A 25657-nucleotide genomic window follows, 5' to 3' on the forward strand; every position below is an offset into this window, starting at 1 on the left:
CATTCTAAAATATGTCAGTAAACAAATACACCTTTATTGCGAGGAAGAACAAATAGCCTTTCTCAGTCTTCAACTTCTTCACCTAGCCTATTTCATGTCCACTAATAGGCCACTGAAATTCTCCTCTCTGTTACTGTACTGGGGGTGCGTGGATTGCTTATCGAGGACTCCGAGCCATAAAAATGGCGACACAAAAGGCAATTAAAAAAATGTAGACTGCCCCTCTCATTTGCTTGCCTATAACAAATACTGCTCAGCAGTTATATAATTTACTAAGCAAAGAGAGAAGAATGAAGAGGAGCAGGATAGGCCTTCAGTGACAGATTTACAAGAGAGAGGGACAAGGAAGGAAGAAAACATGGGGGGGGGGGTAAAAGGAGAAAACCCACAGACTCTGATATAAAAAAAGACAAAGAAGCTCAAAGACAAAGATATGGAAAAATCTGATTCTGTTTCCATCAATCCCACCTTGTGTTGTTTTAAGATAAAGCTGCTAAAGATTTAATATTGTGTTGATATTCTCAACTGAAAACTTGCACGGAGATATGACACCTTAGTGTTTTCCTAGATGGAATAAAACTGGAGGTAGAATCTACCCTTGTCATTACTTAGTGGCTTCTCTTCCCAGCTAATTACTCTTCTGTCCTCCTTTTCTATGCCTCTTCCTCGTCTAGCCTCCAAATTCCTACCCCTAGCCTCTGTGTCACAAAGGCAAGCAAGGTGATTGCCTGGTTTGTCACTATATGCCTAGGGGTCATCACAGAACCTGTCTACAGAAAGGTACCTAAACTTCTGTTGAATCAATTAATTTTACCTTCATTCCTATGGTGAATTCTTCTGTAATAAACTGAGACTGACTAAGTTAGCAACTTTTAAGTCTACATTTTGAACAACCTCTTTACAACACAGCTACAAATTCTAACTGTCCAGAAATGAGCTTTGATTGCAAGTCCAATATTAACCTTGTCCAAGAAAGAAAGCCATTTTTCTCCCACGTTGGTACTCTTTCAGTATTACTTAATTTCCTTCTGTTCTCTCAGGCTAAAAATCTTGCAGCCCTGTTTTATTTTACCCTCAACTTTATGCCCTATTCAATTTCCAAACATACCAGCTGCATCCTTCCTCTGAAAGGTCTGGCAAAGTTGTCTCTCCATTCTTACACTCTAATCCCATTAGCTCATTAGCAGTCTCAATTAACTCCTTTGCTAGATTTTACTGAAGAGAGTAATCTTGTCCTTTTAAATATAATTATTTACATGTCTGGATATAAATGCTTTCTATTTGTCCTTCCTTCCTGTTTCTACTCCTTTTTCTTTCCTTCTTTTTCACAGTCATTCCATTTTTCCCCTTTATAAGCCTGTGACTTATACACTATTCACTCTCTTACTGCTTACCCTAGAGATTACAACATGCATCCTTGACAATACTGGGACCACAAGACACTTTAACCTCATTTACTCCATATTCCTTTCATGTACTACTGTTGCCATGTAATACTTAAAATTTTAATATATTTTGAATATCACAATACATTATTTCCTTATACAGTCAAAATTCATTTAGATTGACCTACATATTTACTACATTTATTATCTAGATTTAAATCTATTTAAATAGATTTAAATCTATTACCTAGATTTATTATCTAGGCCTCTGCATTCCTTCCTGCATTGCCAAATTTCCACCTGAGAACATTTTTTTCCTTCTCCCAGAAAAACATTATTTATTTATTTAATTTATTTATGTTTTACATCTTTATTGGAGTATAATTGCTTTACAATGGTGTGTTAGTTTCTGCTTTACAAGAGTGAATCAGTTATGCATATACATATGGTCCCAAATCTCCTCCCTCCTGCATCTCCCTCCCTCCCACTGTCCCTATCCCACCCCTCCAGGTGGTCACAAAGCACCGAGCTGATCTCCCTGTGCTATGTGGCTGCCTCCCACTAGCTAGCTATCTTACGCCTGGTAGTGTATATATGTCCATGCCACTCTCTTGCCTTGTCACAGCTTACCCTTCCCCCTCTCCCTCCCCATATCCTCAAGTCCATTCTCTAGTAGGTCTGTGTCTTTATTCCCGTCTTACCCCTAGGTTCTTCATGACATTTTTTTTTCTTAAATTTGATATATATGTGTTAGCATACAGTACCTGACTCTCTCTTTCTGACTTACTTCACTCTGTATGACAGACTCCAGGTCCATCCATCTCATTACAAATAGCTCAATTTCGTTTCTTTTTATGGCTGAGTAATATTCCATTCTATATATGTGCCACATCTTCTTTATCCATTCATCTGATGATGGACACTTAGGTTGTTTCCATCTCTGGGCTATTGTAAATAGAGCTGCAATGAACATTTTGGTACATGACTCTTTTTGAATTATGGTTTTCTCAGAGTATATGCCCAGTAGTGGTATTGCTGGGTCATATGGTAGTTCTATTTGTAGTTTTTTAAGGAACCTCCATACTGTTCTCCATAGTGGCTGTACCAATTCACATTCCCACCAGCAGTGCAAGAGGGTTCCCTTTTCTCCACACCCTCTCCAGAATTTATTGTTTCTAGATTTTTTGATGATGGCCATTCTGACTGGTGTGAAATGATATCTCATTGTAGTTTTGATTTGCATTTCTCTAATGATTAATGATGTTGAGCATTCTTTCATGTGTTTGTTGGCAGTCTGTATATCTTCCTTGGAGAAATGTCTGTTTAGGTCTTCTGCCCATTTTTGGATTGGGTTGTTTGTTTTTTTGTTATTGAGCTGCATGAGCTGCGTGTAAATTTTGGAAATTAATCCTTTGTCAGTTGCTTCATTTGCAAATATTTTCTCCCATTTTGAGGGTTGTCTTTTGGTTTTGTTTATGGTTGCCTTTGCTGTGCAAAAGCTTTGAAGTTTCATTAGGTCCCATTTGTTTATTTTTGTTTTTATTTCCATTTCTCTAGGAGGTGGGTCAAAAGGATCTTGCTGTGATTTATGTCATAGAGTGTTCTGCCTATGCTTTCCTCTAAGAGTTTGACAGTTTCTGGCCTTACATTTAGGTCTTTAATCCATTTTGAGCTTATTTTTGTGTATGGTGTTAGGGAGTGATCTAATCTCATACTTTTACATGTACCTGTCCAGTTTTCCCAGCACCACTTAGTGAAGAGGCTGTCCTTTCTCTACTGTACATTCCTGCCTCCTTTATCAAAGATAAGGTGACCATATGTGTGTGGGTTTATCTCTGGGCTTTCTATGCTGTTCCATTGATCTATATTTCTGTTTTTGTGCCAGTACCATACTGTCTTGATTACTGTAGCTTTGTAGTATAGTCTGAAGTCAGGGAGCCTGATTCCTCCAGCTCTGTTTTTCGTTCTCAAGATTGCAATGGCTATTCGGGGTCTTTTATTTCCATACAAATTGTGAAATTTTTTGTTCTACTTCTGTGAAAAATGCCATTGGTAGTTTGATAGGGATTGCATTGAATCTGTAGACTGCTTTGGGTGGTAGAGTCATTTTCACAATGTTGATTCTTCCAATCCAAGAACATGGAATATCTCTCCATCTATTTGTATCATCTTTAATTTCTTTCATCAGTGTCTTATAATTTTCTGCATACAGGTCTTTTATCTCCTTAGGTAGGTTTATTCCTAGATATTTTATTCTTTTTGTTGCAATGGTAAATGGGAGTGTTTTCTTGATTTCACTTTCAGATTTTTCATCATTAGTGTATAGGTATGCCAGAGATTTCTGTGCATTTATTTTGTATCCTGCTACTTTACCAAATTCATTGATAAGATCTAGTAGTTGTCTGGTAGCAACTTTAGGATTCTCTATGTATAGTATCATGTCAACTGCAAACAGTGACAGCTTTACTTCTTCTTTTCCGATTTGGATTCCTTTTATCTCCCTTTCTTCTCTGATTGCTGTGGCTAAAACTTCCAAAACTATGTTGAATAAGAGTGGTGGGCTTCCCTGGTGGCGCAGTGGTTGTGAGTCCACCCGCCAATGCACGGGAGGCAGGTTCGTGCCCTGGTCCGGGAGGATCCCACATGCCGCGGAGCAGCTGGGCCCGTGGGCCGTGGTCGTTGGGCCTGCGTGTCCGGAGCCTGTGCTCCACAACGGGAGAAGCCACAGCAGTGAGAGGCCCGCGTACCGCAAGTAAAAACGAAAACAAACAAACAAGCAAAAACATAAAAAAGAGTGGTGAGAGTGGGCAACCTTGTCGTGTTCCTGATCTTAGTGGAAATGCTTTCAGTTTTTCACCACTGAGGACGATGTTGGCTGTGGGTTTCTCATATATGGCCTTTATCATGTTGAGGAAAGTTCCCTCTATGCCTACTTTCTGCAGGGTTTTTATCATAAATGGGTGTTGAATTTTGTCAAAAGCTTTCTCTGCATCTATTGAGATGATCATATGAGTTTTCTCCTTCAATTTGTTAATATGGTGTATCACGTTGATTGATTTGCATATATTGAAGAATCCTTGCATTCCTGGAATAAACCCCACTTGATCATGGTATATGATCCTTTTAATGTGCTATTGGATTCTGTTTGCTAGTATTTTGTTGAGGATTTTTGCATCTATGTTCATCAGTGATATTGGCCTGTAGTTTTCTTTTTTTGTGACATCCTTGTCTGGTTTTGGTATCAGGGTGATGGTGGTCTTGTAGAATGAGTTTGGGAGTGTTCCTCCCTCTGATATATTTTGCAAGAGCTTGAGAAGGTTAGGTGTTAGCTCTTCTCTAAATGTTTGATAGAATTTGCCTGTGAAGCCCTCTGGTCCTGGGCTTTTGTTTGTTGGAAGATTTTTAATCACAGTTTCAATTTCAGTGCTTGTGATTGGTCTGTTCATATTTTCTATTTCTTCCTGATTCAGTCTTGGCAGGTTGTGCATTTCTAAGAATTTGTCCATTTCCTCCAAATTGTCCATTTTATTGACATAGACTTGCTTGTAGTAATCTCTCATGATCTTTTGTATTTCTGCAGTGTCAGTTGTTACTTCTTCTTTGTCATTTCTAATTCTATTGATTTGAGTCTTCTCCCCTTTTTTCTTGATGAGTCTGGCTAATGGTTTATCAATTTTGTTTATCTTCTCAAAGAATCAGATTTTAGTTTTATTGATCTTTGCTATTGTTTCCTTCATTTCTTTTTCATTTATTTCTGATCTGATTTTTATGATTTCTTTCCTTCTGCTAACTTTTGGTTTTTTTAGTTCTTCTTTCTCTAATTGCTTTAGGTGCAAGGTTAGGTTGTTTATTCAAGATGTTTCCTGTTTCTTAAGGTAGGATTGTATTGCTATAAACTTCCCTCTTAGAACTGCTTTTGCTGCATCCCATAGGTTTTAGGTCGTCGTGTCTCCATTGTCATTTGTTTCTAGGTATTAAGTAGTGTATTGTTTAGCCTCCAAGTGTTTGTATTTTTTACAGATCTTTTCCTGTAATTGATATCTAGTCTCATAGCATTGTGGTTGGAAAAGATACTTGATACAATTTCAATTTTCTTAAATTTACCAAGGCTTGATTTGTGACCCAAGATATGATCTATCCTGGAGAATGTTCCATGAGCACTTGAGAAAAATGTGTATTCTGTTGTTTTTGGATGGAATGTCCTATAAATATCAATTAAGTCCATCTTGTTTAATGTATCATTTAAAGCTTGTGTTTCCTTATTTATTTTCATTTTCGATGATCTGTCCATTGGTGAAAGTGGGGTGTTAAAGTCCCCTACTATGAATGTGTTACTGTCGATTTCCCCTTTTATGGCTGTTAGTATTTGCCTTATGTACTGAGGTGCTCCTATGTTGGGTTCATAAATATTTACAATTGTTATATCTTCTTCTTGGATCGATCCCTTGATCATATGTAGTGTCCTGCTTTGTCTCTTCTAATAGTCTTTATTTGAAAGTCTATTTTGTCTGATATGAGAATTGCTACTCCAGCTTTCTTTTGGTTTCCATTTGCATGGAATATCTTTTTCCATTCCCTTACTTTCAGTCTGTATGTGTCTCTAGGTCTGAAGTGGGTCTCTTGTAGGCAGCATATATATGGGTCTTGTTTTTGTATCCATTCAGCCAATCTGTGTCTTTTGCTGGGAGCATTTAGTCCATTTACATTTAAGGTAATTATCAATATATATGTTCCTATTCCCATTTTCTTAATTGTTTTGGGTTCGTTATTGTAGGTCTTTTCCTTCTCTTGTGTTTCTTGCCTAGAGAAGTTCCTTTAGCATTTGTTGTAAAGCTGGTTTGGTGGTGCTGAACTCTCTCAGCTTTTGCTTGTTTGTAAACGTTTTAATTTCTCAATCAAATCTGAATGAGATCCTTGCTGGGCAGAGTAATCTTGATTGTAGGTTTTTCTCCTTCATCACTTTAAATATGTCCTGCCACTCCCTTCTGGCTTGCAGAGTTTCTGCTGAAAGATCAGCTGTTAACCTTCTGGGGATTCCCTTGTGTGTTATTTGTTGTTTTTCCCTTGCTGTTTGTTTTTGTCTTTTTTTTTTTTTTTGCAATACGCGGGCCTCTCACTGTTGCGGCCTCTCCTGTTGCGGAGCACAGGCTGTGGATGCGCAGGCTCAGCAGCCATGGCTCATGGGCCTAGCTGCTCTGCGGCATGTGGGATCCTCCCGGACCAGGGCACAAACCCGTGTCCCCTGCATCGGCAGGTGGACTCTCAACCACTGCGCCAGCAGGGAAGCCTTCCCTTGCTGCTTTTAATATGTTTTCTTTGTATTTAATTTTTGACAGTTTGATTAATATATGTCTTGGTGTATTTCTCCTTGGATTTACCCTGTATGGGATTCTCTGTGCTTCCTGGACTTGATTAACTATTTCTTTTCCCATATTAGGGAAGTTTTCAACTATAATCTCTTCAAATATTTTCTCAGTCCCTTTCTTTTTCTCTTCTTCTTCTGGAACCCCTATAATTCGAATGTTGGTGCGTTTAATGTTGTTCCAGAGGTCTCTGAGACTGTCCTCAGTTCGTTTCATTCTTTTTTCTTTCTTCTGCTCTGCAGTAGTTATTTCCACTATTTTATCTTCCAGGTCACTTATCCGTTCTTCTGCCTCAGTTACTCTGCTATTGATCCCATCAGAGTATTTTTCATTTCATTTATTGTGTTGTTCATCATTGCTTGTTTCACCTTTAGTTCTTCTAGGTCCTTGTTAAATGTTTCTTGCACTTTGTCTATTCTATTTCCAAGATTTTGGATCATCTTTACTATCATCATTCTGAATTCTTTTTCAGGTAGACTGCCTATTTCCTATTCATTTGTTAGGTCTGGTGGGTTTTTATCTTGCTCCTTCATCTGCTGTGTGTTTTTCTGTCTTCTCATTTTGCTTATCTTGCTGTGTTTGGGGTCTCCTTTTTGCAGACTGCAGGTTCGTAGTTCCCGTAGTTTTTGGTGTCTGTCCCCAGTGGCTAAGGTTGGTTCAGTGGGTTGTGTAGGCTTCCTGGTGGATGGGACTAGTGCCTGTGTTCTGGTGGATCAGGCTGGGTCTTGTCTTTCTGGTGGGCAGGTCCACGTCTGGTGGTGTGTTTTGGGGTGTCTGAGGACTTATTATGATTTTAGGCAGCCTCTCTGCTAATGGGTGGGGTTGTGTTTCTGTCTTGCTAGTTGTTTGGCATAGGGTGTCCAGCACTGTAGCTTGCTGGTCAGTGAGTGAAGCTGGGTGCTGGTGTTGAGATGGAGATCTCTGGGAGATTTTCACCATTTGATATTATGTGGAGCTCAGAGGGCTCTTGTGGACCAGTGTCCTGAAGTTGGCTCTCCCACCTCAGAGGCACAGCACTGACTCCTGGCCACAGCACTGAGGGCCTTTCATCCACATGGCTCAGAATAAAAGGGAGAGGAAGGAAGGAAGGAAGGGAGGGAGGGAGGGAGGGAGGGAGGGAGGAAGGAAGGAAGGAAGGAAGGAAGGAAGGAAGGAAGGAAGGAAGGAAGAGAAGGAAGGAGGGAAGGAAGGAGGGAAGGAAGGAAGGAAGGAAGAAAAGAAAGAAAGAAAGAAGAACGAAAGAAAGAAAGGAGGGTGGGAGGGAGGGAGGGAGGAAGGAAGGAGGGAAGGAAGGAAAGAAAGAAATAAAGAAGAAAAAAGAAAGTAAGATAAAATAAAATAAAGTTATGAAAACAAAAAATAATTATTAAGAAAAAAAATTTTTAAAGAAAAAAGACAGATAAAACCCTAGGGCACATGGTGGAAGCACAGCTATACAGACAAAATCTCACACAGAAGCATACACATACACACTCACAAAAAGAGGAAAAGAGGAAAAAATCATAAATCTTGCTCTCAAAGTCCACCTCCTCAATTTGGGATGATTCATTGTGTATTCATGTATTCCAAAGATGCAGGGTACATCAAGTTGACTGTGGAGCTTTAATCCGCTGCTTCTGAGACTGCTAAGAGAGATTTCCCTTTCTCTTCTTCTCACAGCTCCCGGAGCTCAGCTTTGGATTTGGCCCCGCCTCTGCGTGTAGGTCGTGGGAGGGTCGCTCAGACGGGACGGGGTTAAAGGAGCAGCTGCTTCGGGAACTCTGGTTCACTCAGGCCGGGGGGAGGGAGGGGTACTGAGTGCGGGGCGAGCCTGCGGCGGCAGAGGCCAGCATGACGTTGCACCAGCCTGAGGCACGCCGTGCGTTCTCCCGGGGAAGTTGTCCCTGGATCCCGGGACACTGGCAGTGGCGGGCTGCACAGGCTCCCTGGAAGGGGGTGTGGATAGTGACCTGTGCTCGCACACAGGCTTCTTGGTGGCAGCAGCAGCAGCCTTAGCGTCTCATGTTCGTCTCTGGGGTCTGCGCTGTTAGTCGCGGCTTGCACCCATCTCTGGAGCTCCTTTAAGCGGCGCTCTTAATCCCCTCTCCTCGCGCACCAGGAAACAAAGAGGGAAGAAAAAGTCTCTTGCCTCTTCGGCAGGTCCAGACTTTTCCCCGGACTCCCTGCCGGCTAACCATGGTGCACTAACCCCCTGCAGGCTGTGTTCATGCCGCCAACCCCAGTCCTCTCCCTGCCCTCCGACCGAAGCCCGAGCCTCAGCTCCCAGCCCCGCCCGCCCCGGCGGGTGAGCAGACAACCATCTCGGGCTGGTGAGTGCCGGTCGGCACCGATCCTCTGTGCGGGGATCTCTCCCCGCTTTGCCCTCCGCACCCCTGTTGCTGTCCTCTCCTCCGCGGCTCTGAAGCTTCCCCCTCCGCCACCTGCAGTCTCCACCCGTGAAGGGGCTTCCCAGTGGGTGGAAACCTTTCCTCCTTCACAGCTCCCTCCCACTGGTGCAGGTCCCGTCCCTATCCTTTTGTCTCTGTTTATTCTTTTTTCTTTTGCCCTACCCAGGTACATGGGGACTTTCTTGCCTTTTGGGAGGTCTGAGGTCTTCTGCCAGCGTTCAGTAGGTGTTCTGTAGGAGTTGTTCCACGTGTAGATGTAGTTCTGGTGTATCTGTGGGGAGGAAGTTGATCTCCGTGTCTTATTCTTCCACCATCTTCTTTTCGTAACTCCAGAAAAACATTATTTAGTTTTTCTTTTAGTCGGGGTTTGCTTGTAATGATTCCTATAAGTCCCTGTTTGTCTTTGCCTTTATATTTCACCTTCATTTCTTAAGGATATTTTCACTAAATATAGAATTCTAGGTTCACGTTATTGTCTTTTAGCACTTTAAAGATTTCGTTCCATTGTACTCTGTTTCTTTGAGAAATCAGCTGAAAGTTTTAGTGTTGGTCTCTTGAAGGTCATATCCTCTGGCTACTTTAAAATCCTTCTTTTTATCTTCAGGTCTCAGCATATGTTTGTATACGGCTTTATGTGTATTTATCTTGCCTGGGGAATCATAGCGCTTCTTGAATTTGTGGCGTGATATCTTTCAACAGTTTTGAAAAACTTTTATCATCTATCTCTCTTTCCTTTTCGTTTGGGTCTCCAATTACAAATATGTTGGACCTTCTTACCTTACCCCATATTTCTCTTAGATTCTTTTCTGTATTTTCTAAACCTTTGTCTCTCTGTGCTTTAGTCTAGATATTTACTTCTGATCTCTCTTCCAGTTCAGTAACTCAGCTGTGTCTAATACGATGTAAAACTCATCAACTGAGTTTAATACAGTCCTAGAATTTCGATCTTTAAATTTCCATTTCTTTGCTAAGATTATCACTCATCTCAATGAATTCCTTGAACATGTAGATGATGGTTATTTTAAAGTCTGATAACTCTAATATCAGGATTTCTTATTGGTCTGCTTCTAATGTCAGTTGTTTCTTTTGGTTTTCAGTCATTCTGTTTTGAATACCTGATATATTTTTAAATAGAAAACTAAAAAGTGTAGAAGAAAAAGGAATGAGTAAATAAGCACATCTCAAAAAGTTTTTCTAGTAAAATATTTACTGACATCTTTCACTTATGCATAACTTCAGCTAACCTAGTTGCATTATTTTAAAATGATAACTCAAAGTCCAAAGCTGCATTTTTACAATTCCAAGTTTAGAGTTTAACAGAAACTTTCTGGTTCCTGTGAGTAGGCCCTTCCTTTCATGAGGGGGAAAACAAAAAGTAAAACCTTAACAAGTATAAGAAGTTGGCTAACATTGGTCTGTGAAAGAATACTCTCCTAGATACTAGCCATTAAAATTGTAATACCCTGCTTATATTCAAAATGCGCTGCTCATGAGAATGAGAACAAAATAAAGCTTTAAAAGAGGTACTTTTGTGTAAGAGAACCTTTGGTTGCAATTCTTTGACCTTTTTTGCATCTTGAATTTTTTATCACAGATACAGAAGACATACTAAATGCTTTCTTATAACACAATAACATTAAAGACCTTCATTTTTTATAAAGATTATTTCCAAAGGAATTCACACTACTCTTACAAGGCACCTTGTTAGTACATTTTCTGCTTGAATATCACTTTTTTCCAATCAATACTAAAGTAACTAAATATATTACTAAAGTAACTGTAAAGTAAAAAGAGCTCACTCTATAAATCATCCCATCTCTGACAACTTCTGCCTCCACTGTCCAACCCACAACCTGTTACTTTATTGACTAAAAAATTGTGCTTTGCTATTTGCGACAGAATAACGCCTTTTAGCGACTGTATATTTAGAACAAAACTTTCCTTTTAGCAAGTGACAGTGTCATTCAGTGCTCAACTGTCATGTGCTACTAAGAGTGAGGCTAAAATATACCCATGGTTATTTACATTTAATAAGATGTGATACCTAACGGTGGTATATTTGAGATTGAGCTTTTGAACCCCTGCTGAAATCGCCAAGTTTGTAGCAGAAGGAGCTAAAATTTTGACATTTTATTTTCATAAGCTCAAAAGAGTCGATTCAAATTTCTAGATGGGAAGAACAAGTATACAAGTACTTTATGGAAAGGTAGAGAAGGGAATGGGGACATCTGTAATCTTGATTTTTGAGGGGAAGAGGAGGTGAGATCCCTTTCAGGTGTCAGAAACAGCAGGGATTATAAAAAGTTCTGGTAACAATGACTCATTTGTATAATGCAAATTATCAGGAAGGGGCAAGCATAGGAAAGAGTTAATTCAAATTGGGAATAACTATCTGAAAATGGTAAATATATAACAACTCATTTCTTAGAGGACTCTTCAGCTCAACCCATGAGATTATAGGGAACATGACTACATGCTTTGTTAGCCAGATGTTTTAGTATGACAACTCCTGCAAGTGGAGAAAGGCCTTGAGTTTGACATCCATGCACAAGAGCTTACCCACAGCATTGTAGAGAGGCTCTCCAGTTAACTTGTCCCAGACTACAGTGGTTTCCCTCTGGTTACTGACACCAATAGCTTTAAAGAGAAAGTTAAACAGAAAGGATTAAAAAAAAAAGCAGAAATCTGAGCAAAGTTCTCACTTTTTTTTTTTTTTTACAGGCACAACTAAACATAAAAATTTGAAGAAAAACATTTGGAACGTCTGTGGTGGTACTGAGTTGATTTTCTTTGACTGGCCCAGGAAAAGCGAACCACCAATGTCAACTACTTCTTTTTCTTTCTACAGACTTCTCCCTGCTTCACTACCAGCACACCATAACATGGACCCAGATCAATAGCCAAATAAAAGACTCGCAGGTTGCCTTATAAATAGGGAATGCAATAACTTCCCAACTTTACGATACCCAATTTATCATGCTGCGGAGACCAACAATAACCTCATTCGTTTATTTACTAACTGCCACAAGAAATTTCCCTCCGTGTGTGTGTGTGCACACATGCCTGTATTTTGAGAAAATAGTCACAGATAAAATCCTTCATGCTGGGCAAACTCATATTATGCTTAGTTAGAAATTCAGTTTTCTTCATGTATTTTAATAATATGTTACAAGACATAGAGTTTGAGGGACTCCCCTGGTGGCAGAGTGGCTAAGACTCCACGCTTCCAATGCTGGGGATCTGGGTTCGATCCCTGGTCAGGGAACTAGATCCCACATGCATGCCACAACTAAGAGTTCGCATGCCACAACTATGGAGCCCATGTGCCACAACTAAGGAGCTGGCAAGCCACAACTAAGGAGCCCGTGAGCCACAACTAAGACCCAGCGCAACCAAAAAAACAAACAAACAAAAGACATAGAGTTTGAATCAGGCATAAGTACAGTATGTGATGGCAATTACATTATACTAACCTATATACAACTCAAGGGCTATAGTTACAGTAAGTTACTATAAGTAAAATACTATTCCATACCATCTTACTCAGTTCGGCTTGATTCAGCTAAATTGGAGGTTCTCAGACTTGGTTGTACATTAGAATCAACTGCAGAGCTTTTAAAAAATACCGGTGCCCAGGCCCTGACCCAAATCTTCTGATTTAACTACCTGGGGTAGCATCTGAGCATTGGTATTTTTTCTTAATACTCCCCAGGTGATTCTCCTGTGCAGAGTTGCACACACTGGGCTAAAGGATGGAGCTTTTCCACAATTTAAGATTAGGACAGACCTTAAAGGCTATATAATCAACCCACCTTATGCTCAAATCTCTGGAATTGCCTGTTACATGACCATTCAGGCGGCACTTCTAGTGACAAGATACTCACTACCTCTCTCCAGGCAAACAAATCTCTACTGTACAGCTTTGCTATTTAAAAACAATTCGTTTCCTCATTGCTTCCACCTATAGATCTTTGTTACATTCTTTGGAGATACAAAGAATAAGGTGAATCCTTCTTCCACATGTCAGTCTTTCACACTTGAAGCAGCTATTCTGTCCCTCCAGGCTTCTCTTCCCCTGTCTAGGCTAAACAGCCCAATTTCCTTCCACTGCCCCACCTCCATAGGGCATGGTTTAAAGTCCCTTCACCACCTCTCCTAGGAACATGCAACTAACTGTCCAAATTACTCAAGCTGTACACCCAGAATAAGACATGCTAGGAATGTTCTGACCAACAGAGAGCTGAAGGGGACCAGCAGCTAGCTCCCTTGTTCTAAATAATCTTTATCCAATGCAAATATACTTACTTTATTTAACACCTTTTCTAGAGGTATAAAGATGAATGAGATTCTACTACCAGGAAACCTAGAGGCATAGGGTAAAAGGAAGAGATTTGAGGGTGTTTTTTATAAAATAGAAGGCCAAAAGGTCTGTAGGAATAAAGGAAGAGAAAGGAGAATGTGGGGGGAAAGGGGTCTGGAAATGAATGGGACACGGTCCTGATTGTTGTAGTGACAGGAGGGGATGGGATTAATACACAGGTGGAGGGAGGAGCCTCAGTAGGGCGGAAGGCTATTGCTTCCCTTGTAATGGAGGGAAGGGGGCAAGAGATCCAGACATTAAGTACTGGGACAGGAAGTTGAGGAATTTAGACCCCAGAGCCTCAATTTTCTCTGTGAAGTAGAGCGCAAGGTTATCTGTGAAAGCAGGGACTGTGAAGCTTGGGTGCTATTCAATAGAGCTCAGGCTCTGAAGCCAGACTGCTGGGGTTCAAATTCCAACTCTTCTGCTTCCTAGCAGCATGATCCTGGGTCTCAGTTTTATCTTCTGTAAAATGGAGATGATAAAAGTTCCCATCTTACAGGGTTACAAAAAGGAAAACCTAAGTTAATGCATATTAAAACAGTGCCTGGGACATAGTAACCACTCCATAAATGTCACTTATTGCTGCCATTCATTGTCATCATTGTTACACAGAGGCTGGAGTACCAGTTGCAAAGAATGGGACTGAGCTAAGTGGGACACATAAAGGAATTCCGCAGCAGCACTGTGGGCACAGCAGAGGCCAGAGACCTCGGCGGGACCTTGGCAATGGTTGTTAAGGTGGAGTATTGTGAACGTGATATGTGACAACTTTACAATGAGGGCTCACAATGAATTCATGGTCTACTAAACTCTCCTATTCTTCCCCACTGCATTAATTTCCCGTTAACTAGCTGGCTGCTTCCTTAGTTGCCATCCTGGAGTTTCTTTTTTTTATATATAAATTTATTTATTTTATTTATTTACTTTTGGCTGCGTTGGGTCTTCGCTGCTGCCCGCAGGCTTTCTCTAGTTGCGGCGAGCGGGGGTTACTCTTCGTTGCGGTGTGCGGGCTTCTCATTGCGGTGGCTGCTCTTGTTGTGGAGCACGGGCTCTAGGCGCACGGGCTTCAGTAGTTGTGGCATGTGGGCTCAGTAGTTGTGGCTCGCGGGCTTAGTTGCTCCGCGGCATGTGGGATCTTCCCAGACCAGGGCTCGAACCCATGTCCCCTGCATTGGCAGGCGGATTCTTAACCCCTGCGCCACCAGGGAAGTCCCAAGCCTGGAGTTTCTATTCTATGCCCTTCACGCTACCTTTCTTTATTGGCTCATTCTAACTGGTATTCAGAACATTATCTAGAGCTATTTCGATCTGATTCATTAGTCACGGGTTTCATTCTAACCGCTTCTTCTTTCCCCTCTATCTTAATTTGGTTCCTTCATGCCAAGCAAAATTGCTTTTCTTGCAAACAATCGAAGTCCAGTGAACCAGCTTCTCAGGATTCTCTTCCAGCCACAAACAAGTCTAGTACCAGTTTCTCCCGACACAGGCCTTACGCATTGCCTCTGAACTTCTAATTGTGCTAATTTCTTGGCATTTTTACCCTAAAATCCTCTATATTTTTCTGTTTCTTAAAGAAAACTTTTCTGACTGCTAATCCCAGCACATGTGCTTCTCTTAATAGTTCCTAATTTTAATTCCTTCTTTTTCAGAATAACATGTTTAGGTTTTATAATCCTCCACCCTAGTTCACCTACCATAAGAGCAAATGAATGTGACGTGCAAGTCTTTTAGCTAGAGATACTAAAATCACTGGACAATATAAAACCTAACACATTACTCTCGTATCTAGCAGGTCCATGCTTCATCCATATATTCTTTTTCAGGGGATATTTTTTCCCTCAAAACTGAGTGTCACTAGTACAATTAACTAGTTAAATGCTATATTCAAAATCTGGTTAAATTTTGCTTAATATTGCCTGTGAAAAGTTATAATCGCAGTTAAGAAAATTTACTTCGAAAAAAGCCTTTGGAAATACCCCAGAATGTTATCATTGTTGTCTTGGTGGAATTATAGATGACATGCACCCTTATTTAAAAATAAAATTATAATTTCTAATTGGAACACATTTCTGGAGAAAACAACAACAACCACCCAATAAACGCACATAGCAAAACAATGTAAGCCCCAGAGGAAGGCTCTGGGGCTACTAAAAGCGCCATTGGGAAGAGGTAGAAAGCTTCCATGTCTGGCAGACGTGTGCCTGTGGCAAGTTATACCACTTGCAAGGGAGATATGGCCATTGTTGGGAAGCCCTTTAGGACAAAGAGTGCCTTTCTGAGAGGCCAAGTCTCAGAGGCGAAGGAAAGGTGGGTGGATGTGTTGGCTAGGGCGAGGCACTGGGTGTGCGGGCTTCCCTGTCCTCTAAGGGTGTGAGAACTACTATCTAACCTAATCACTGAGGACTTGATGTTCTCAACTTTGTAACAGTGTATGTTGTATTTTGCTTGGATCTCATGAGGGAGGACGAATGAGACTATGTGGTATTGTAACTCTTTATAGTTTGTATTTCCTTCAGTCCAGGGACAGGCAAACAGAGCGGCCCAGCTCTCTAAGCCAAGATGGAAAGAAGCAGCCTATTTACTTGTCTTGGGCTCAAGTGAGCTGTTAAACTGGAAAGTGAACTTTAATTATGGAGACATTGTTTATAGGGACCTGAAATCAACAAACTTTGGCAGATGAGGACAACTAAAACCAATGAAACTGGAGTTTGCCAAAGAAATACAACCAGCTATGATGAACTCAATGATTACCAGGTAAGATGATAAATGAATCACCCTTTAGCTGGAAAAAACTCATTTCTTTGCCACTTTGGAACCAAAAACTCAAGTGGTTTTTGAGGTTATTATCAGTGTGGCTCAGGAAAGAAAGCACTGGACCAGGAGACAGGGCAGTTGTGCTTTCATGTTATACCACCACTAAATAGCTACACGACCTGCAAAGGGTCCCTGTTCTCTCATTTGCAGCTAGGTCTAAGTGATGGAAGATCCTTTACAGCATTAGGGTTCTGTGACCTAGAGCTCTATATAGGCAAGCAAAAGCTTGGCCCTTGACAGTGCCAATTCAATAAATTACCTGGGAAAAAAATTTTTTAACACAACTGGCCCGGTATGGAGGGGCTTGTGGAACGTTCTCTTCCTTGGCCATAGGCTGGTAGTTGTTGAGAAGGAAGTGCTGGGTCACTTTGGTTCAGGTATGGGTTTCACACTGGCTAGACACAGAGGAGCGTAGAGCAGAGAGCTGTGTGCTCAGTATTCTTACAGACAGTGCAAGTGGAAGACAAGTGACCTGGACTGGGGTTATGTGTCATCTTCACGAACACCACAAAAACAAGAGAAAAAAGAATGCCACCTGAGTGGGTCTAGAAGGCCAACATGCCGCAGCCTACCTCACCTGAAAGGGAGGTAGAATGAGGTCAAAATCATGGCCAATGGCTCTGGAATCTACATCGTGAACATGGCATTCCGCCACCTAGATTATTTACATCACTGGTAATGGATATTTCGACAACAGAGTGTGCTACTGAATGCCTCTTACACGTTTACACTGTTTAGACCATGAAAGCTGTGAGGACAGTTCAAGGAAATTGACCAACAATCACTTTGACAGAGGACTCATCTAAAACTTGGTGAATGCAACTGTAAAAGAAGTTTGAAGTACTTCACTTAGATGTAGGGATAAAATGAAGGTAGGATATTAAAAAACTGTTAACAAAATATCAAATCGTACATGGGTATTTCTTGTAAAAATCTGCAGTAACAGAAATATCACTGTTACATTTTTCCATTAATCTGTGATTGGATTAACATGTTTCCCCCATTGGACAGCGGCACGACCCTATTTGTGCTCCACTGTTTCCCTAGCACACTTAGCACATCGTAGGCACTCTGAGTTTGCTGAATGACTGGTTTTGATTATACTTAGCCTTTTTTAAAGTGAGTTTTATTTATACAAATAAGGGAAAGTCTGAAAAAAAATCAATGTTTCAACTCAGGAGTGCTGGTAAATTTCAGAGCCAAGATGACATGAATTAAGGAACCACCAGCACCAACTGATGGTTCCCCGTATCTAGAGTCAAACTACCTAAGAAAGAAAAAAAAAGTAGCCCTTGAATGGTGAGCTTGAAAAATTTAAACTCTAAGGAGATGGCAATTACCGTATTATGCTTCCACCCTTTACACTAGTAGCATATCAATTTTAGATGACTGGGTTATTTTTTTTCTCCCTTATGAATGATGCAAAGCCAAACTCAGGTAGATATTCTATTAAAACTACTAGGAATTAAAGGGAGATACTTGTAATAACCTAACACTCTCAGACAATTATTTAAGGGAGATTTCAAAAGTGAAGTGCTTTGATTTCAAACAACCTCCCCCCTCCCCAAGCTGTTCCCTATTCTAGTCTTTCTCTCCCCAGTAAAGGGTATCCCTGTCCATCCAGGAGCTCCAGCAAAAACCCCAAGCCTCATCTGTGACCCATCTCTTTCCCCCACCCCACTACTCTCTCTGCTACCCTGACATCCAATCCATCAGCAAGCTCTGGCCCTTTCTCCCCACCTCCACTGCTACCACTGTCAATCAAGTCATCGTCCTCTCTCTCAGGACTTCCACGGCGGCCTCCACACTGGTCTCCTTGTGTCCACACTTACGCCTTTACTGTTCACTCTCCACAGTGTTCCGTACAGCAGTCAGGAAGTTGTTTTTAAACTGCAAGTCAGATCCTGTCATCCCCTATGGCCTTGCTTAAAGTCTTCTCATGGCTCCGTGTGATACTAAGAATAACATCCAAACTCCTAACTGTGGCCGACAAGGCCCCGTCCACTTCTCAGATTTCAGTTCCTTCTGAAACCCCTTACCCACCCAACCTCACCTGTCACCCTTCTTCCACTGTATTTTTGACATGCTGGCCTTCTTTCTGATCCAGGAATGGGCCAAAATTATTCCCACCTCAGGCCCTTTGCATGTGTTGCTTTCTTTTCCTCTAACATTTTCCCCCCAGATATTTGCATGGCTGGCCCCTTTTGGCCTTTGACACCGCAGCAAAAGTGTCACCTCCTCAGAGAGGACTTCTCTGGCCTTCCAATCTAAAGGAAGCCTCTCTGTGCACACTCTAGCATATCACTGGGTTTTACTTTCTGTATGGAACTTATCTGCATCTGAAATTAGCTGGTACTTATCTACTCTTACTGTTGGTCTCACTCTCACCAAAATAAAAGCTTCATGAGAACAGGGACCTAATCTTCCTGTTTATTGTTGTATCCTCAGTTCTCAAAGAAATGCTTGCCACTGCATGGGCACTCAAGTATGTGCTGGATGAATGAATTTAATTGAGATAATCATATATAGAGTAAAATATGAAAAATACCTTTTATGTTGGAAATATCAATATTGAGCTGTCCAAGTTTCTCACACGTTTTCTCTATACACTCATAGACAGAATGCAGAATTTCCTTAGGGTCCTGCTCCACCCATCTTCAAACAAAAGAATGTATTTGGTTAGTCCACAAGAGAGCAAGACACATATAATTTATTTCTCTAGAGATGTTCACTTATGAGGGAGTGGCTGCACAAATCGAAGAAAATCAGATAAGCAAAGCATATCCAATATTCTAAAGAAATGATTTAAAGAAGAGCCTATTTACTTTACATTTTTATTATTCTTCATATAGTAATTAATTATTTGAAAGGAGGTAAGTAATACCAGGCCACAAATAGCAAATATTCTACCTATTTTTAAATTATTTTTCAAATCCAGTAAGAAACTGGTTCCCCAATTCTTTATATTCTGTGGGTGTGATGAATTCTGATATACTATCTTTATGTTTCACTAGTCATTAGTCAGTTTTAAACAGACTAGATATAGATATTATTCTTTTGATACACTGACTTACTTACTTATATATCTGTGTATTTATTTATTTATGAAGCAAAACAAATTCTAGGAAGTCAAATAAGTATACTAATCTCTTTTGTCATTTTATTTCCTAAAATGTTTTGTTAGAATTTAGGGGAAAAATGTACATTCCTTCCAATAACTATTTCATGTAGACAAGTGACTGGTCCCAGTTTTCAGACCCAATCCCAGTGCAATTATGGTTAAGGTACAAGGACCTCAGAAGGATGAATGGCTCATAATAAATGAAAAGGAAGAATACCTGGGAGAAACAAATGGCATACTTTTTCTATGCAAAAGTAGAAATGACACAAGTTAAAAGAATCCTACGCTAGAATCTGGAAGTAGCAAGGAAATTCCAAATGCCTTTCTTCTCTGCCTTCCTCAGGTCTGCCTGGCTTTCCTGAGCTTTGAGTTCTGTCTCTAAATTCTCTTTTTCCAAAACCGAATCTCCTTCCACATATTTCTAATTTTTGTCCCTCCAAGTCTAGCTATTCTCTCTCTAAATTGCACTGGGATCAGGCCTGTGGACGGTCATTCTAATGCTGCTAACATATCAATAGCTTTTATTATTAAACAAAGGAATTCTCTAAAACATAGGAGAAAATTTTTAACGGAAAATTTGGTAACACACTGTTTTCCCTCTCTTTCTTAAACTGAAGTAAATTTTATGATGAAATGAACAGATTGAAAGTGCACAGTTTGTTGAGTTTTAACAAATGTATATACTAATCTAACCAACACCCCAGTCAAGATATAGAATATTTCCATTGCTCCAGAAAAGTTCTTTCATGCCTCTTTCAAGTCAATCACACACTCCACAGGCAACTACTTTTCGGATTTCCATCATCCTAATTAGTTTAGCCTCTTCTTGAATTTCAGATAGAGCCATGCAGGATGTATTCTTTTGTGGCCAGTTTTTTTCACTCTCCAGGATATCAAAGAGATTCAACCATGTCATTGCATGTATCAGGTCACTTTTGAAAAACTGTCAAACAGTATTTCATTGCTATCGTTCTACTGATGGCAGACATTTGAGAGGTTTCCAGTTTGGGCTAGTATGAACAAAGCTACTATAAACATTCATGTAGATAAGTCTTCCTATAGGCATATGCTTTCATTTCTCTTGGATAAATTCCTAAGAGTGGAATGTTGCAGATGTATGATTAATTTTATAAGAAACTGCCACACAGTTTTTCAAACTGGCTGTATTATGAATATCAAATTTTAAATAAAATACTGTATAATATATGTATATGTACTATATAATACATATACATAAGTAGTAATATCACAATTACTATATATGAACATTATTCCCCAAAAGGATGATTTTAGTATTAGATGATAAGATATATGAATGTTTTTTAAAAACATATCTTTATTTAAGGAAAAAACCCTTACATGCAAATCAGCAAAGCAGTAGTTTGGCAATGATGGACACATAGGACTAAATGATTTCAAAGTCAACGTGGAATTTCTGATATCTAATACTCCTTTGCTTTATTACTTTATTATCGCTTCCGTTTGTCACTAAATTCCTAAGCCGTCAATCATCCACATGTTTTTGCTGAGCTACCAAGTTACTGCTTCTTTTTTTGACTAATACCTATCCCTCACATCTTCTCAGGAGGGTGTTTGGTTAAGTTTACTTTACAAAAGCACAGGGCAGGTGGGGTGAGATGGACTAATAAACATGATGTACATTTACATATTAAATTAGGAAACATACCCTTCTCTTGGAAACTCTTGTTTTATTTCCACTTGATGATGACTAAGTAGTTCGGCTGTTTTTGAATTGAAAACCTGAAAAATATATTGCAATATTAGGGTAAAAATGCAGGTAGAGAGCAAAGATGTTTAAAAGTTATTCAGTGGGCTTCCCTGGTGGCACAGTGGTTGAGTCCGCCTGCTGATGCAGGGGACACGGGTTCGTGCCCCGGTCCGGGAGGATCCCACATGACGCAGAGCGGCTGGACCCGTGAGCCATGGCTGCTGAGCCTGCGCGTCTGGAGCCTGAGCTCCACAACGGGAGAGGCCACAACAGTGAGAGGCCCGCGTACCACCAAAAAAAAAAAAAAAAAAAAAAAAAAAGTTATTCAGCAACTGAAGTTCTTATTCACTGATAGAAAAATCATTTCAGATGAAATGCCTTACAAGATGTTCTACTTTCTCTTCAGATAGAATCATGTAAGTTATAAGGTAGCTTAAGAAATAATAACTTCTCTTTAGATAAATGAAAATCTATTAAAGGTAAAGCTAAAGAGGCAATTCCTCATTCTTTAAAACAAATGGTTCCAGGTGTAGGAAACTTAATACATCAACCAATTAATAGTATGGATTTCTTTTAGAGAATAGGAAAACCAAAAATAAAAGAGAGCTGGCCAAATGCTGATAGTGATAGTATATGGTTCCATTCTGCATCTACCTTGGATGTGGAGACAGGAGTCAATAGATGCCCAGGCAGGAAAGTATACTGTGTAAATTCCTTTGAAGGGAAGTGTAACAATGCATCTAGCTCTTAGGAGAGGTAAGTAGAGCCATATCAGCAGGGGGAGAAGAGTGCCGTGGCATCAAGCTGAGTGCTCTCTGTGACATGCTTGTCAGGAATTGCTGACCCTTGATGATAAAACATTAAAACCAATGAATGAAAGCTACCAGAGAAGTGCAGTACAAGCCTCCACAAATTTAAAACCACTAAAACAACACTTCTTAAAAACTTAGCAACCTTTTTTTCAGATATATTTGTTTCTCACCTGGGTGTACCTATATTTAAGTATCAAATTACTTAGTCTTTCAGAGTAAGGATTCATATTTTAATTAAAACTAACTTCCAAAATCACTATAATTGCAGCAGTAAAGTCACATCCAATTAAGAAAGTGTTTCCAGGCCTAGGTTTCCTGTGGGAGAAAATTACTTGCTGAATGCAGACTAAGGAAGAAAGTAATAAGGGAAAACACACAGTGGGTCGGGTTGCTGCTGCCCTCCCTCCCCACCACACACATCATTTTTGGGAGAGGAAGTAATAAACATAATGAAAGCAAGAAGGCAAATTCTCAAGTCCTTTGAGGAGATAAAATATCTTACACGGCAAAGGTTAACTTGATACATCATAAATAAAAGGCACTTGGCTGAAGCCCATGTAATAGCCCAGTAATTTACAACTTAGCATTGGGTAGGTCTCTAGGATGTCCACTCCAACTGTCCCATTTTATCTGCTGAAGCATCTCTAGGGCCTAGAATAGTGCCTGGCATAGGGTTTGATAATCAGTAAATATTTGCTGAATATCTAAAGAACTGTGGTCTATCAGGTACTTATTAGGAAAAAAATATTAAATAAAATGGGAAATGGGGACTTCCCTGGTGGTGCAGTGGTTAAGAATCCGCCTGCCAATGCAGGAGACATGGGTTTGAGCCCTGGTCCTGGAAGATCCCACATGCCACGGAGCAACTAAGCCCGTGCGCCACAACTACTGAGCCTGTGCTCTAGAGCCTGCAAGCCACCACTGAGTCCGCAAGCCACCACTGAGTCCGCGTGCCGCAACTACTGAAGCCTGTGCACCTAGAGCCCATGAGCCACAACTACTGAAGCTCACGCGCCTAGAGTCCGTGCTCCACAAGAGAAGCCACCGTAATGAGAAGCCCACGCACTGCAACAGAGTAGCCCCCGCTTGCTGCAACTAGAGAAAGCCCACGCGCAGCAACGAAGACCCAATGAAGCCAAAAAAAAAACACACAAAAAAAGGTGAAAGTAATTTTAATAACAGTTTATTTAAACCAATATATCTAAAATTATTTCAACAGGTGATCAATATAAAATTAATTAGATCTTTCACTCTTTTAGTATAAGTCTTAGATCTGGTATAGATGTTATACTTATGGTCCACCTCAATTCAGACTAACCACATTTAAAGTGATCAATAGCCGCCTGCAGCTAGTGGCTGTCATACTGGACAGTGAAGTTGTGGAGTACTGCTTTTCTCATAAATCTAGGTTCATGTGAGGAACTGTAGTGAAGCCTCCTGATTATCCATTTGTCTGCAGACGGACAAGTACACAAAGCAGGCTAATGATGTTTCCATAAGACTCTATGGCTGAAGAGTATGAGACACTCCATATGAGAACACATTGCCGAGTAGCGAGAGTGCTGGTCGGTTCTTTTCAAGTAGATTTCAAAAGCCCTTGTCTATAAAAGATGGCAGGGGCTATAGAGTTTGCTTTATAAAAGGTCTAGCACAGTCATTTGTCTAAAAATCATTAGATGGCAAGGAAGAAACACCCCAGAATTACAGATGCTCATGTTTTTCTCCCTTTTCAAGTTTGAAATTCACCTAATTTAAAAATTAGTTAAAACTTCAGACTCACAATGGCACAGAACAGAAAACTCTCTTTAAGAAAATTAATTTAAAGAAATACTTTAAGACACAAGAGTCTATGGGATCTAGAAGAGATCCTAGAGTTCCTCTGGGCTAGTGTTTTCAAAGTGTGCTGCCCGCATCTCTAGGACCCTTCAGAAGCTGAGAGGGAAGGACAGGGAGCTCTGGATCACGCCCTCCCTTAGATTTCACATTTTATTGACTTCAGCTTCCAGAAGAGAGCTTAACAATGGAGTTCCAAGGCAAAAAACAAAATGACAACACACACTGAAATGGCCCTAATGGAATGCTCTCTTGTTTGCAAAGGGAGCTCCAAGAGATCGCATAATACTGACAAAACAGGGCTAAACTCTAGGTTTTCTAAATACCAATGCAGAGCTTTTCCAGTACAAAATCAGACTGATACTAATTAGGACTTTTTCATTCATTAAGTGGCAGTGAATACAAAGGAGTTTTCTAACACAGGGCTGCCTATGCTACAACGAGGAGGTAGGACATCCAACCCAGACTGGTGGGCCCAGAGAAGGGCTCTCAGAAGAGGTAACTTCCAGGCTAAGACTTAAGGTTGAATATAAGGGAGTCCGAGTGGGACTGGGAACGGTGGGGAAGCTAGGCTGAGGCAGGGAGCGCAGCTGCAGATGTGTCTGCAGTGACCCAGGTAAGACACCTAGAGGGCTCCACTTGGAGGCCAGCAGCAGTGGGGACTGAATGAAGTGCATTGCTGAGAGAGATTCAGTTTAGGAGGTATAAGCAAATAGATGCGTCAAGGGCTTGGATGGGGAGGAGTGACAAAAAAGGAGGAATACTCAAGGATGACAGGTTACAAGTTAGAGTAGGCAGTGTTTACAAGACAAAGGTAGGGCAAGGAGAAGTAGTTAGGGTACAGAAGGGGGTAAGGAGATTGCAAATTTCATTTTAGATAACGTGTGTTTGAGGTGTAACTCGGCACAGAAGTGGAGATACCCAGTAGTCAATTGCTTATGTTTTAGGTCGTAAGCTTAAAGAAAGAGATCCATTAAGGGTACAAACTTGGAACTAGCAGATAAATAAGTCCTGGAGAGCTAATGCACAGCAGAGTGATTATAGTCAATGGTAATGTATCATAAACTTCCAAGTTGCTAAGGGAGTAGATCTTAATTATTTCCACCACAAAAATAAATGATAATTATGTGACATGGTAGAGCTACGTGGATAATGCTATGGTGGTAACCGTACTGCAATATACAAACGTATCACACAACATGGTGGACACCTTAAACTTATACCACGTTATATGTCAACTATATGTCAATTAAAAAACAAGAGATCCAGTCTTAGAATTTCATGTGGGCCGGAAAAGGCAGTTGAGAACGTTATGCTTGGTGTAACATGGAGGCAAAGAGCATGGGCCTGGGAGAGCTGGGGCTGGGGGTCAAGCCCAGCCCTGCCCATGTCAGCTGTTTGACTTTAACTTCTCTAAGCCTGGACTTTTCCATCTGTGAAAGGATTAAATAAAATAATGTATGCTAATATTGTCAGGAACCAAGATTTTTCGGTGCAAGAGGAAATAAATATAAAATGAAAGAACTTAAGTGAACTGTAAAGTTAATTAGAACTGGAAATATCAATATGAACTGAGGCTTTTAAAATCTGTCCCCTGAAAGAGCCTAGAAACAGTGACATCTCTGCGACAGTGACCAACACTAGAACTCAGAATTTCATCTCTAAATATGGTTAATCACTAAAGGAAAACTTGGAGAAATATTTGGAAAAATAGCTGACTCCAGGTTTAAATTCACCAAAAAAGTACATTAAGAAAATATGACAAGTATGAATAATTGTTAAATCTGGGTGATGGATTCACAGCCATTCATTACGTTTGTCTTTTTACTTTTCAGTGTGTTTTAAATTTT

General features: G+C 40.4%; 1 protein-coding gene across 16 annotated transcripts in view; it reads right to left on the reverse strand.

Annotated features, from left to right (window-relative positions):
* Nucleotides 1–25657, reverse strand: part of GK (glycerol kinase) — a 121503-nt gene that overhangs the window by 44486 nt on the left and 51360 nt on the right. For all 16 annotated transcript variants that reach the window (XM_079909601.1, XM_079909595.1, XM_079909589.1 and 13 more), the window contains 3 exons: nucleotides 21121–21194; nucleotides 18861–18967; nucleotides 11695–11772 (listed from right to left, as the gene is read on the reverse strand). In XM_079909601.1, coding sequence (XP_079765727.1) covers nucleotides 11695–11772; nucleotides 18861–18967; nucleotides 21121–21194 — 259 coding nt within the window. The remainder of the gene's footprint in view (nucleotides 1–11694; nucleotides 11773–18860; nucleotides 18968–21120; nucleotides 21195–25657) is intronic.

Source organism: Stenella coeruleoalba, assembly GCF_951394435.1.
Source record: "Stenella coeruleoalba genome assembly, chromosome: X".
Taxonomy (NCBI): Eukaryota; Metazoa; Chordata; class Mammalia; order Artiodactyla; family Delphinidae; genus Stenella; species Stenella coeruleoalba.